The 14,428-nt window shown below is 52.5% G+C and overlaps 1 protein-coding gene across 2 annotated transcripts in view; it reads right to left on the bottom strand.

Annotated features, from left to right (window-relative positions):
- Positions 1–4,465: 4,465 nt before the first annotated feature.
- XXYLT1 (xyloside xylosyltransferase 1) overlaps positions 4,466–14,428 on the bottom strand; it is a 33,648-nt gene continuing 23,685 nt past the window's right edge. For both annotated transcript variants that reach the window (XM_069024052.1, XM_069024053.1), the window contains exon 4: positions 4,466–5,607. In XM_069024052.1, the coding sequence (XP_068880153.1) occupies positions 5,211–5,607 (397 nt within the window). In that variant the 3' untranslated portion in view covers positions 4,466–5,210. The remainder of the gene's footprint in view (positions 5,608–14,428) is intronic.

The following is a 14,428-nucleotide window of genomic DNA, read 5'->3' as shown; positions in this document are numbered from 1 at the left end:
GAAGGAGACGTCTTTGCTATGTTCCCAGGATAGCCAGAGAAGTCCTCCAGCACAGAAAAGAAATGAGTTTGAAAGGAAAAAGCATGCAGGAAAAAATTTACACTTTTTCTTTCTGACACACTGCCTAGAGCCCCATGTGCCACAGGGCATCCACAAATGATTTATTCCCTAAACTGATATTGTCCTTAGAACCTGAAAGTGTCTGTTTATCCTGACCGGCTCCAAGGAGGGGATGTGTTGTGACAAAGGCCCCAAACATTTCAACAGCTCCACAGTGCACTAAGAGTGAGAGGTCTGTCGGTGATAAATGGAGACAGTTCACGCAGTGCCTTCTGAGAACAGGGCTCTGCTGGCAGCCTGTGGCTTGCACAGCTTTAGGATTGTCCCCAGCCGGGTCACAAATTGCCGCTAAATGATGGCTGAACAGGAGCAGGAGGAGAAGCTGGCACTGGAGCTGTGCTGGTGAAGGCTGACACAGGGACAAGCACCCTGCCAGGGCTGCCCGGTGCCAAATCCATCAGGAATGAGCCAGGAGAAAGAGCTCGAAGGTGCCCATCTGTTCTGAGAGAAGTTGGAACCCCAGGGCATGGTTTTCTACCTGCCACAATGGCAACATCTGCCCCAGGAAAAACACACCTGACTCTCAGGAACACTCCACAAACTGCTGAGCATCCTCTCATTGGTGGGCAATGCCAAAGCCTCCTGCAGGTCCAGACCTGTGGCTCATTCTGGCAGCTCCAGACTCTGCTTTGTTACAGCTTTTTCTTCAGGTAGGCAAATTGTCTAAATTAACACTGAGACTTTCGGTACAATACAGCTAATGCCCATGAATACCTCAGGAAGGTAATTTGCTCCAAGTGCTTCCCTTGTTAGCAGCTGATTAGTGAATAAATAATTTCCAGAGGAGAACTGGACAAAGCAAAACCCCGCTAGCAGTGAAAAGGCTACAGGACCAGGCAGCAATTTCTTTGCAATTAGTAATTAAATCCACAGAGGCTCATGATGGTCAGAGACAGAGCTACTGAAAACCTGGCTGAAATATCTACAGGTGCTGGGGAATGTGTCCCTCCATGGCTCTGCAAATGGCTCTTTCCTCCTTTTTTTTTTTGAAGAAAAGCTCACAAAACATTGCAGCCACCTAATAAAATCTGTGTCAGATGGAAAAGCAGGCAGTTGCCGACCTGTGTCCCAGGCTTACTGCTCTTTTTTTTTTTTGCCTTTTTCTGCGTCGCTCAGGACAGATTTCACGCTGCCCACGGTTCTGCTGAAGGCAGAGGAGTGGTTCTGGCACTTGCCTGCTCTGCTGCTGCTACGCATTTCTCAGCAAAGGCAAAATAATAGGTTGGCTTTTTATTTTTTTGGTTTGTAAAGTCAGGAACTCCATCTTAGCGCTGAAGCCTGTTGTTAGGCTTTGTGTTATTCTTGGCACGCTGACCGAAGTGCGTTCGGTATGAATAGCAGAGCTGAAAAGTAAATACTGTATCCTCTGGGATCAGTGGAGAGGGAGGGAGGTGATATTGCTTAATGGAGCACCCCAGCGCCTGTTTGGGTTAGGCTCAGAGTAATTGCTCCCTAGGTGAGTTTATACCAACAACTGATCATTTCAAATGGGAAAGAAGTACAAACGAGAAAGAGAATTAACACTGATGGTGTTATGAAACGCAGGAGAGGAGAGCAAAAATCCCATGCAGCTCCAGCGCAGGGCTGGAAGCAAAGCTGGACAGAAAATCGTGAATACTGTTTTCTCTACGTGCAATTTCTCATGAATGCTGAATAAGAAACTGTATTTTCCCCTAAAGCTTAAGCTACAGAGCTATTTTCCACAGCCTGATCTTCTATAAAGGAGATCCCTTTGCTCTCCCATCTCCTTCTCCACCCTGGAAAAACATGGGGCTCTCAACATAAGCAGCACTTTGCTGTGAGCCAGCGGCTGAGACGACAGTGAGCAGGAATCTGTGATGGAGGAGCTCTGGGCTGAGTAACCTCAGTGTAAAGCCCACCACATCCTTCCAGAGACCCTGGCTGGGGCCACTGCAGCTCTCCCACGGGTTCCATGTGCCCCATCCCTTGCTACCAGCCTGTGCTGGTGGGACTGGTCTCCTGCTCCCCACAGCTGTGTCCCCCATTTCTGTGTGTCACAGCAGCATGTGTGCCATGTGTGCCATTTGAGTGCCACTTGCCACTCACCAAGGGCTGCCTTTAGCCTGCTGCATCTCCAGAGGGGCTCCAAGCAACCCATAACCAGGCTCTGGAGTCTGCAGATGTTCTCTGCTATGCAGGGGACCAGCGCTGGCCCAAGGACACAGTGCCAGCCCTCTGGAGACCAGGAGCTGCCTGTCACTCTCAGCGCTGCTGCCACAGGGTCACCACAGCAAATACCCAGTGCCCAGGGGCAAACTGGTGGTGCTTAATGGTTTCTGGGCATCTTTCACCATGATCGTGCTGGCAGCTGCTAAGTGCTGGTTGTTGTGGCCTTGGGCCAGCATCAGAGGACCAGGAGGGGATGCTCAGGTCTGAACTTGTGTGCCTGGAGACACACCTGTCTGAGGATGTGCTGCAGCAGGAGGTGCAGGAGGGAAAAGAAGGATTGGGAAGGAGAGTCCCCATTCTTCCAGGAACTGAAGGAAATGCACGCCGACTGGGCACTTCGTGCAGGAACTGCCTGTGGAGGTGAGGGCTCCTAGGCAGGCGGTGCCCTCAGGGATGCACAGCAAGCTCTGCTTCTGCCCCAAAGCGGACCCTGTGGCAGCCCCCTTCGAAAAGGCTGAGCCGGCAGCTCCACGAGTCAGCCCCAGGCTGCCGCGGCGGTCTCTGCAGCTGAGCTCATTAGTGCCTGCAATCAGCAGGGCATGAAGGGGAGATAATTACACAGGGAGCACGGGCTCGGGCTACGTGCGGGGTCTATAAATAGCACGGTGCGGTCCTCGCTGCCCGCGGTGCTTGGTCACGGCCCCGGGGACCGCGCGGGTCGGGACGGGGCCGGCACTGCCGCGTGGGGAGATGTGCCACGGGGCTCTCTGCGGTGCCTGGGGAAAACCAATAAAGCTCAATTGAATGTTTCATTTAACTACGCTTTTCCTCGTTGAAGGAAAAAAAAAAAATACAGTGAGTTTCCCAGTGGACTGTGATTCTGAACCAAAAAAAAAAAAAAGCAATTTGTTTTTGGAAGAATACCTAAGCAAAAGGTTTCAGCCTGGGGCCATAATGGCCACATGTGGGTGTTTCCCCCACACAGACCCTGGGACTCCACAGAGAGGGAAAAATGCTCCCAACTCTATGGAGAGCATCCCCTGGCTGCAGGCAGAGGGTTCGCAATGCCTGGCCCAGCTCCAGGGATGGCTGTGGGGCAGGGAGGGCACCACTCCAAGGTGTCACCCTGCGGCAGCCATCATGCTGCTTTTGGGTCAGCCCTGACACCCACAGCCACCCCAGAACTGCTCAGTCCCCAGTAAAAGCCATGTTTGCTCATCACCCCGCGCCTCCCCAGTGCTGGTGACACAAGCAGCCTGGCCTGTATTTCCAGCATGGCCATTTCCAAAATGATGGCAAGGTCCTGCCCTGGCATGTGAAGCCCCATGTGTCACTGGTGCCACCAGTGTGCCCTGACCAGTAAGCACCAGTAACCCTCCTCATTCTTCAGGATGCATCATCACGGTGCATTGCCTGCCCCAAATCCTGCCTGGCTGCAGCCTCCAGCAGGGCTGGCTGCCTTGCCTTGCACAGCGAGGCTGGATCACCTTGGTTTTTGGTGAAAATGTGAGTCTAACACAGCAGGGTACTGTGTCTTTCCCTCACCTTTAATCGCCTCTTTGCTGTTCCTTCCCTGGGGATGAGAAAATACTTAAAGAAGATTTTGTGCTATTTGGAAATGGACTGGTTCAGCACATCAGAGAGGGCAGGGTTCAGCATGCAGCCCATACCACAGCCTGCTGCCTCTGCACATCAGTTCAAGGGAGGAGAGCCTCTCCCCCAGTAACTTCATTCATGGGCACAGGGGAAGGAACCCAGGACACTCCTGCCGCATATGGTGTGTTCAGTTAATAGGGTAAGCCATAATTAGGTTGCCACCCGTCTCTGTTGCACGTGCACATCACACAGATGCACACATGGGCTGGAGGTGGTTAATGAGCTGTGCACGTCTGTGACACAGACCTGTGCAGGAGCTCGCCCGCCAGCCGGGCTCACCGAGGCAGCATTTATTCAGGGAACAGCCTGAAGCTCACTCATTCACAGCACAGGCAGCTCCCAGCTCCTTCCAAACCAACCCTGGCGACAGTGGTGATGATCTTTAAAATCCACCTAGTTTATTTGCATCACTCACATGGGACAGATGTGGGATAAGCTATGTGGGGCACCACATTCAACTGCCCAGCAGATACACATCAGCTACTTTTTAATCATGATAAGAGCAGGAAACCTCCTATTGCACAGGACTTCAGTTGTGCCACATAAAAACAGTCGAGCGTGTCTGACATCTGCAGCTTTATTCTCGTATGAAAGGTTAAAGGCAAAGCCAGAAAAATGAACCTATTGCTACACACTCACTGAACACTTCTAGGACAACACAGGGCAGTAAAGCTTTTATTGCTAAGAAGAACCAATGAAAGGCTTTAAAGCTCATCTAGCATTCAATTTTTGTTTGTAAGTAACCCAATTTAAAGCAGCTTTTCAGTCTTTAAAGCCTTCTCGCCTTTCTGGAATGCTTCAAAAGGAAGATGACCTGAGGACAGTGTCTGCCCTCTGAAGGGACCAGACCAATGCTCTGCATGAGGTGCAGAAATGGGCCACCGAGGAATGACAAAGGAAACCAACTGCCTGCTGGGGACTCCTGCTGACCATCAGACAAGGCAAAGCTGCACAGCACCCAGGGAGCTGGACCCTGACAAGTGCAAAAGCAGCAGTCTCTGATGGTCCCTCGGCTGTCCCCATGCCCCAGCAGCTGAGGCACAGATGGGCAACATGGACTTCAGAGCCAGGAGCTGAGCCCTGGACAAAGTGGCTCTGGATGTCCCGTTCCAACAACTGAACTGCCCTTCCTCTTGGAGGGTGAGGCTACAGGCAGTGGGATACTGAATGCTCTTGGGATCCCTAGATCCCCCGGGATGTGCTGGATCAGAGCTGGTCACTCCTCCTGAGGGACTGTTAGCACAGCCACTATGGCTTTGCAGGTCTTGCTGCAGTCAGAGCTGCTCCTGGGGCTAGTGGGTGCCTTAGTCTTCAGGGATTGGGGTGTTGCAGTTCCCATGGTAAATTTTGACCTCCCCCTCACACTGGAAGTACTGGTCAAACACGTCGCTGTATCCATGGTCCCTCCACCATGTGCAAAGCTGCCGGTTCCATGTGCAGTCAAGCACATGGAAAAGCTCTGGGTGCTCCATCCCCACCATAGTGAAGAAATCCTGGTCCCCAAGGTGGCCCTTGAAGTGGTACTTTTCCGTCAGCTTCTGCACCATGGTGGGCTCCAGCAGCTGGTTGTAGAGCTTGGATTGCCTCATGGCTTCCAGGTTCAGGAGCAGGACACCACTGTTGAAGCCCGGCAGCCCATCAGGAGGGGGCTCCCCCACTTTGGTTTGGGGGTTCTCACGGCGATACTGCCAGAAGGTGTGCCTGGAAAGAGAGGAAGAGCAGAAACAGGGACATCAGGGAGTGCAGCCTGAGGAGCAGACACCTCAAGTCTGGGCAGGTCTGGATCACAGCACAGGACCTACCACCCACCCAAGGGATCTCACAGTGCTTGTCTTCCATCTGGAGGCACCCAGCTTCTCCGAGAAGCCAGTGTTTCACAGGCTGCCTTTCTCTCCATCCCTCTACACAGGATATTGCCCAGACTTCAAACCACTCTGCTTACCATCTCCTAAAGCCCCTTCTGTTTCTACCAGCATCATTCTAGGGAGCCAAGTGGACACAGGATCGTGTGACTGCTCACACGGCTGTGCAGGGAGACAAAACCACATCCCCAGTGCCTTGGGCGAACCACCAGAAGTGTCCTAATTTTGATTACCTAAGCAAGCAGCCCAGAAATTTCTTTGGCTCCTTTCTCAGTCCTAGATCAGAGAATACACCTCACCATACATACACTGGCTGCTCCCACTTGCAGGAATTGAATTAATCCCACGCTATTCCCCAGGTAGCTGGCTCTGCCTCCAGAATTGCTCCCATTCAGTCTGAAAGTCTTCTTCCCTCAAACAGCATCCTCTGCTGCAAAGCTGAGCACCTTGAGAGCTGTCTGAGCCTGCTGTTCAGAGGAGGGCAGGATGGACCTGTGACCCCCACCACCATCTGACAGCCCAAGGCTGCCAGCACTGCTGTCTCCTTCCAGCCCTCACACTTCAGGTAAGGTTACAGAAGTGGTTTTTTACACCTTACTGTCAAGATGTCAAGGAGAAACAGTGTTAGGAAGAATAAGCCAAGCCTGCCACTGGTTTCTCTTCGAACCTGTCAGACACCATCCAAAGTCTCCGTGCAGCTCAAGGCAATGAGAACTTGTTGATAGATTTAGCACCCAAATGTTTAAAGTGGTCCCACACTTGGAAGGTGAAGCTGGACTCCGTCAGATGTAAGAAGATGCAAGGACATTTGCCCCTGTAACAGCTCCAGAGGCAAGGTGGGTACTCCTCCACTGCAAACATTTAAATTTTTCTTCTAAAAAGCCATGTTGAGCTCCCACAGGCACTTGCTCAGGGACTCCTACAGCTTGTACAGAGATCAGACTATCAAATCCATCCTTCTGGCCTGTGCTCTGGATCCCCAGCACAGCGAGACTGCTCAAGGTGGCAGCCAGGATTCAACAGCCACCAGCAGAATTATCCCAGCAGAAAACGTGGATTGATTAATGATGTCATCTGTGGATATCTTTTTTATTTCCTGATCTGGAGAACCGCTAGCATCATGCAGCATCACTTCCTTAAAACTTTCCATTAAAGCACTGATATTTCCCATTTCATTATGGGTTCTTACACCATTCCCTTTCACCTGATTCAGAACGGAAAGGGTTTTTCCAAATGCCAGTTTCCCATGGAAGGAGGGCTCAGTCTTTACGCAGCCATATCCATGCTTACCAGGGAAGGGGAGTGGAGGATGGGCTGCCTCATCAGAGCTCATGGGCAGCAGTGCTGGTTGGATCTAAAGGGTGGGGAAGGGATAAAGGGCTCTGCCTCTGCAAAGAGCAATTGTGTCTTGAGGACAGGCAAAGACAACTCACGGATGGCCTGCTCCTTAGAAAAGGAAGGCAAAGCATTCTCCATTCAGCACTAAAGGGAAGCTCAACCTGCAAAGACAAGCCCCAGCCATGTACCAATCAGCCTCCTGAAGTGCTCAGATCCAGGGAGTGGCTCAAGCCCACCCCTGCATCCTCTGCTCTCGCTTCACCCTAACAGTGCCAAGAAAGCCATCCCCCTTGCCCAGAATGTTACACTGGAAGCTGCCAGGAGGGACAGGGTGAGCAGTGCCACAGAGGGGAGCACATTTCCAGCTCCACAGCAGTGAAGCTGATTCCTTTCACATTCTTACCTCCAAACACATGCTGCCCAAGCTAAGGGACAAGATTACAGCCACTGCAAGCATCCAGGATAAGAAAAATGCAAGGACCCAGGCCCTCAGCATTGCCAGGCTGTGGTGGGGCTAAAGCAAATCTGTATCAAATGACTCAATTTTTCAGCAATGCTGTTCCCCGGATGACTCACGGACGGCTGATAATGTGCCCTTTTCTACAGGAAGAGGAGGCAGACTGACAAGCAGCAATTGTTCAGCCCTTCCTCCCAGCGCTGGCGTGACAGGGCCGTCCTCCCCTGGCCGTGTGCAGGGAGGGTAGGGCCATCCCCAGGGAGCGATGCTGAGGTGAGATCCAGGATGTGATGAGCTGCAGGTGGCTCCGCAATGCCGACGGTTTGGGAACCTGCTCACAGCTGAGCACAACAGCCTTGCCCCTGCTGGGCTCAGGCCAACCAAGAGAAAGGTATTCTGGCAGAGCCACTGGCAGCAGCTGTTTAGACAAGATTTTTCTTGGCTTTTTTTTTTCAAAGGTTTTGGCACTGTCCTGTAGGGGCCAGGACAGAGAAGAGCATGGCTGAAAGGCACCTCCACCCAGTTAGAAGTGGAAGGAGTGGCAAGTATGAGAGCATTGTTCTCTTCAGAGGAGATGGGGCCAGGGAAGCACAACAACCAGCCAAACAGCTGACCCAGCCTGTACCCACTCCACTCTGTCCTGCCCGGCATCGCTGCTTGGCACCCACTGCAAAACAAAAGGGGAAAACTCCAGGGGCTGGATGAGCGTGCTGTCAGGATGTGTCCTTCAGACAAATCATCAAGGAACTGAACCCCAGCTGTATGCAATGGAAATGTCTCCCTGACCCAAGCCCCTGGAGTGGCTGGGATCTCCCTGGGAACAGTGCAGGCAGGACAGTGTGATCTCCTCTCTGTGCCCCCAGCAGCAAAAGCCTGGGCAGGAAGGCAGCCCGGAGATGCCAGCACCACCAGGATGCATCGGGGCAGGAAGCTGCTAGCCGGGAGAAAGGGAGGAGAAAGGAAGAGGAGGCATTTGGGGCTTTTGTTAACTGCTCCAACCCATCTAGATGGGAGGAGACAGAGGTGACCTGTGGCCCCAGACCCCGTGCCATGGTGCAGGGGAGCTGTGTGGGGCCTGCCGCAAGCGCCCGCAGCCCCGACAGGCTTTGCTTTGAGGAGCTGTTTATAAACAGAGCCGGCGTGTGCTAGGAAACATCTGGAGAAGAGCATTTCCAAGCATTCAAACGCCAGGCCCAGGCAGCCCAGATAAAATCCCCTGCTTCCAGCAGGACTTCCCTTGCTGGCCCAGCACAGGGCGCTGCGGCAGCACCTCCCCTGCCTCGCAGCCCGGCGGTCACGAGCCCCAGCTCGCAGAGCTGCCATCACACCCTTCCAAACGCCTCGCTGGGGACAGCTGCCAGGGCAGGAGGGACCACTCCACCCACCAGCTGTACTGCAGGGCCTTCTCTTGCTTTCGAGTGCAGCAAGGGACAAACAAGTCGAGCAAGACTTTGTCCAAATCCGTGAACTTCCATTCATTTACTTCAGCTCTGGGTTATGGCACAACTTCATAGGATGAGCTGGAAACCCGTGGTAAAGCAGCAGGGTGCCTGAGCTGGCAGGAACGGCAAGATGCAGGGGTTACTGCCAGCTGGGAGACCAGCAGCAAGCTCAAAGCATTTGCCCCACAAGCAGCAGACTGGGCTTGTGTGCCTATATCCATCTGATGTTCAAGAGGCTGCAACCCTGCCACACCAGCTGTGCAGCTGCCACTAGGCTTGCTGCTGAAGATGTGGATCTTCTCCATGTGTCCATATTTCCAGGAATGCCTCCCCCCACAGGCATCTGGGGCATCAAGGAGCCAGGTCAAAAAGACATGAAGTGAAAGGAGATACCAGGCCAGACCCAGGGTGGATGTGGTTAGAGGATGCTCCTGGAAGGATGCAGAGTCTCTGAACGCCAGCATGCACTGCATGAGCCTAATACCCAGGGAGGAAAGCTGCATGGCCTCTCCCTCACCAAAGGGGAAGCAAAGCCAACAGTCATGGGATAAAGCCACAAAAATAGGGAATCTGCAAGATTCTGGATGTAACAGACATCCCGGAAACAGTCAACTCCTTGCTGGAGCTCACTGATTTGCTACCTCTTGCCAAGCACTGCCAGAGTTTGGGCAGCTGTCTGGGAGAGCAGGATGGACAGTGGCAGCAGGCCAGCACCTCGAGGATGCATTTTGTCAGCAAGCATCTCTCACAGGGGTCAGGGGCTGGGGGACCCTGAGCCCTATCTAGCCATGTATGAGGCTCCTGGAGCAGAAGGGAAGCATGGGCTGCCAGCCATCCCTCTCTGAGCCAGTCCGACAGCAGTCCTGCCAGCCCAAACACCAACTGAAACACCAAGCGCATGCTCTCGTACCTCCAAATACGTTGTTCAGTTCCTGAGCCAGGACACGGATGGCTGCCGGCGTTATCCCCAGATGCAGGCACGCACCCAGCTGGCAAACACCACTGCTCCTGTGCAATGAGGCACAAGCACACCTTGCTCCCTGCGCTGTGTGCTGCCAGGACTCCCCCAGGGTGGCAGGAGGACAGAGCACCAGAGCAATCCCTGGCTGAGCTGCCCACCTGGTGGTGCCTGGGACCTGCAGGGCCCCAGAGAGCTTGTCAGAGGTAGATGGGACAGGAGCCCCAATAGGAAGTATGCAGTGTCCTGATGGGGACAGGGGATGTGCTTGAAGTGGGAGAGAGCAAAGGGGAGACCCTGACAGCAGCTTCTGTCCTGCTTGGAGGAGAGGGTGTGGGCCGTGGGAAGAGTGATGGGAATGATGGCATGGTCCATTCAGGGGGTGATGGTGGCCCCTTAATCCTTAGCATGAAGTAAAGCACAGCCAAGGAACTTCCCTGCATCTTTCTCCTCTTGGTTAATTCTCACAGTGGCAGGCAGCTGTCAGCCCCTTACCATCACTGTGTTCAATTGAGATTAAGCCTCAGGAAAGGCCAGCTCCCCTTACTCCCTCTTCTCCCACCTCCAGAAGGCACTGCTGCAATGAAGGTGGGCCCTTCCAAGTTTCTGCCACACAAAGGGAGGCAACCACCCGGAGCAGCATCCAACCCAGCTACCTCCTCCTGCCCCAGCAGCTGGACCTCAGCCTGGTGAGCTCAGTGGCTTTGCAACAAAGCAGCCCTTGTTGCTAATTGCTTATTTTCCATGTGCAATTGCTAAATCTCTTAAGGAGCCAGGACAGCAGGTTCAGTACCAGCTCAGTCCACAGCACCTTAGCTGATGCTGAGCAGCTTGTGTAATCCAGGAAATCCCAGCTCCATGCTTCTCAGGAGCACCATGTACCCAGTGATGTGCAGTGGCATCACCAACACAGCAGTACTCTTTGCCCTGCCGGAGAAAATACCACCCTGGGGCAAAAAACCTGCAATTTCCATCCTGGGACAAAGAACAGGATGTGTTGGTGTGCACACCAGGACCACCTTACCTTCTCTGATGGGTTCAGGGTAAAGGTCCAGCTCAGGCTGGATCTCCAGCCCTCCCATGGAAAATACTGATGAAGCAACAGACTGAGCTCTTCAATAAGGACATCAATAATTCCTTAATAAACTTCTCATGTAATGCACAAATTATGTCTGTACAGTGCTGGTCTCTACCACAGCCCAGCCTGCATGCCAAACTTTTAAAAGGCCTGTATTTAGAGCAGCAAATTGATTCTCACTGATGACATTTCTGCGTGGACTTAGTCCAAAAATGGGAACACTTAAATAGATGACAAATGACAACTTGTGAACACAGCTTGTGAGCTAAACCTTTCTTTGGGACAGATTTTCAAGGGTGGCCCCCCCTCACCACCAAACATTTGTACACCCCACGCCAGTGCTAAAATCATCCTCCAAATAGAGGTGAGACCATAAATCCCTGTTTGGGTCACATTTGGGTCACATCAGTTTCCTTCCCTCTATAGATCAAATGCCTGGTGGCACTGGTGCCAGTGCAGAGCAACAACCTGTGTGTGTCAGACCATCCTCTATCAGCACCCGTACAGGAAGGGGAGCAACCCATCCACAGGGACGCTCTAGAACACTGTGGGCCTAATTACTGCCAAAATGGCAGATTTCTATTAACAACTGTGAATGAACTCTGCTCTGGCAGTGTTCTCCTGCCTGCCTTGGAAGCACAGGCTGCCTGCTCTGGACCACACTTGCCAGCTGATGGGACTCTTGGGAACAGGGGAGATGCTCTCCCTTCACAGAAGCTCCCCTTCTGCTTAATATTATTAACAATATTTGTGCTAATCAGTGTGCAGTTGTGGTTGTCAGATCTTGTCCAATTTATTAATTGTTTTTAAATGACATTTCAAGTTTGCATCGTAGTGCAAATAAATTGGACAGGTCTTACATATTAATGATATTCACAGTTGTAAACAACACAACCCTTTACCTTCTTGGATAATTTTTTAAATCAGAGGTAAAGCTGAATTCCTGAAATTAATTCTGCTGCCAGTTCCTTGCAGGTTCTGCTTGTTCTGTAATTTTGGCTGCTTCTTGGCAGCCACTGCCAAACAATTCCTAGAACCTTTTTCTCCATGCGTCGAGCAGGAGCACTTGCTACAAATCAAGTCAAAGTCTTGAAATGGTTTAAAATCCAAAGTGCCCAGGGTTTGGAGCTTGCAGACTGTGGGCAGGCAGCATTGACATCACAATGGTACAAATGGCAGGGCACAAATTCTCCTGCCTTTACTCCTGAGGGGCTTGGGGAACAGAACCCTTTGTGGAAGCCAGCTCCCTTCTCCCCCAGGGCAAAAGCCCTTGGAAAAAAAATAGTCTCCAAATCAGGGCCACCTGCCTGCATGAAAAGTCCACAAAACCAGGAAAACTCAGACAGGAGGACCTGCTTGTTGGAGATGGTTATCTCCAGTTCTGGAAAGCTCCATTGCAGGCAGCAGCCCACCTGCACTCTTATATCTTACAACCACCACCCCTGCCTCTGCCAGGGAAGCCAGCTGCTCCTTGCTTGCAGCTGTCAGCCGTACTTTGGGGTTTTTTTTAGATCCCAAGAGAAGGTACAGAACGTACTGTCTCAGCCCAGACTCTCTGACAGCCTGGCTATGGATTTAGCATTAGCCTGCTCCCAGCCCAGGATAATTCCTTTCCTCTTCCAAACATCTGACAAAGTGACTTAGCACCGGTGCTGCTGCACTCCCAGCAAACACCCAGCACGGCAAGTGCCGCGGCTCCACGTCCGGAGCTGCACAGTCCTGCTTCCACTCATTAATGGGCTTCTCTGGGCTATTTTACCAGCTCTCAAACAAACAAAATGCATGCCACAGAGCACACAGCACACTTACAGCAGCTCCCACATGATCACAAGCAGAAACAAAGCTTTTCCTTTCTACAAAATAATGTCCTGTTTGAGCTCTCCCTAGGTTTTATGCAAAGGCAAAGGTGAATGGCCTTGCAGCCACACAGGGACCCAAGTGTCGCTCCTTTGTAGTCTGTAGCTGTCCCTTTGATATAGATATCCTTTCCTACTGAAGAAACTTTTATCATTTCCAACACTGTGGATTCCCAAGATGTCTCAAGCTTTAATTAGCTTCTTGCCACAGGGGACAGCAGTAAAAATCTCACCCAACAGCAGAAATTGAGAGAGAAGCCACCCTTCCAGCCCCAGCTGTGTGCATTTCCGGACCTGTGATGCTCTGGGACCTCTCCTGAGGCCCACCTTTGCTGCAGGTATCTTCCTCCTAGCTGGAGGGGGTAAAAACATCCATCTGAGGACCTGTGGGTTAGGTCCTCCCTGTGGCCAGCAGACCATTCCTCCCCAAGGAGACCTCTAAGATGAGCATGATGGGGGCAGTGCTGAGGGCCCCATGTGGTGCTGGCACTCTGGGCACCCAGAGCCCACTGCCACTGGCAGTGCCAGTGCCAGCGCCAGCAGTGTGCTTAGCAGCGAAGTGCTTAGGCAGCAAAGAGGCTGGGCTGGCTGTAGAGATGGGAGCAGGGGGCACAGTGTGGCACACTGGCCCGGGGTCAGGCTGAGGCTGCCAAGAGCAGCTGTGCAATCAATACCACTGCTCTGCTTCCTCTCACATGCCACCAGTGTGACCGGAGGGATCTATAACCAGGAAATGCATTAAGAATAGGGTTTAAGCTCTGCCTTTAGTAATCTGAGAGCTCTCAGGACATTTTGGGGAATGCCACAGTATTTCCCCACTCTGTTCCTCTCAGCCACAGGGCTGCTTTGAAATGAGGAGTCTTATCCCTTTGGCACCTGGCAGCACTAAGCTCCTGTGCTTGGGAACAAGTACTGAGCCAAGCCAGGCTGGCAGGGAGGCACGGGTAGGTCTGGGCTGCATTGGTGTGAGGATGTCATCATCGTGCCCTGATGGAGACCCCGCCATGCCCCAGGTGCAGCCCTGCTGTTCACACCTGGCCAGAAGGCTGAGGAGCAGCAGGCTGTGCTTCCATCAGCTGGCCAGGAGGCTGAGGGGAAGCAGGCCGTGCTTCCAGCACCAGCCATGGCACAGCTACACTGCTGGGAGCACAGCTGAGATGCTCCACAGGCCGGGCATGTACCCACACACCCTCAAAGGACAGTGACCTGCCTACCCATCTGGTCACCCCCATGCAGGCTGAATCTGCAGTGCTTCTCTGCATGTTTCTTAGCAGGTCTCAAGAGCACCAGAGAGCCTGGACTTCTCAATTTGGCCAGGATCTGGCATGGAAGGCTCAGCACAACATAAATATTTATACAGACCATTATCACTCCGTCTATGTAGCCTGGTGAGCAGGACACTGCCAGCACAACTGAGCAGCTGAAATGCTGCAGGGGACAACAGGACTTTTAATTATGGTTATGACTCTGCAGAAGCACCTCCTTGCATGGAAAGCCTTTTGGAAGATGCAAACTTCAGATCCAGAGTCTA

Source organism: Aphelocoma coerulescens, chromosome 9 (assembly GCF_041296385.1).
Source record: "Aphelocoma coerulescens isolate FSJ_1873_10779 chromosome 9, UR_Acoe_1.0, whole genome shotgun sequence".
In the NCBI taxonomy this organism is placed as follows: domain Eukaryota; kingdom Metazoa; phylum Chordata; class Aves; order Passeriformes; family Corvidae; genus Aphelocoma; species Aphelocoma coerulescens.
This window is presented reverse-complemented; position numbering and strand designations above follow the sequence as displayed.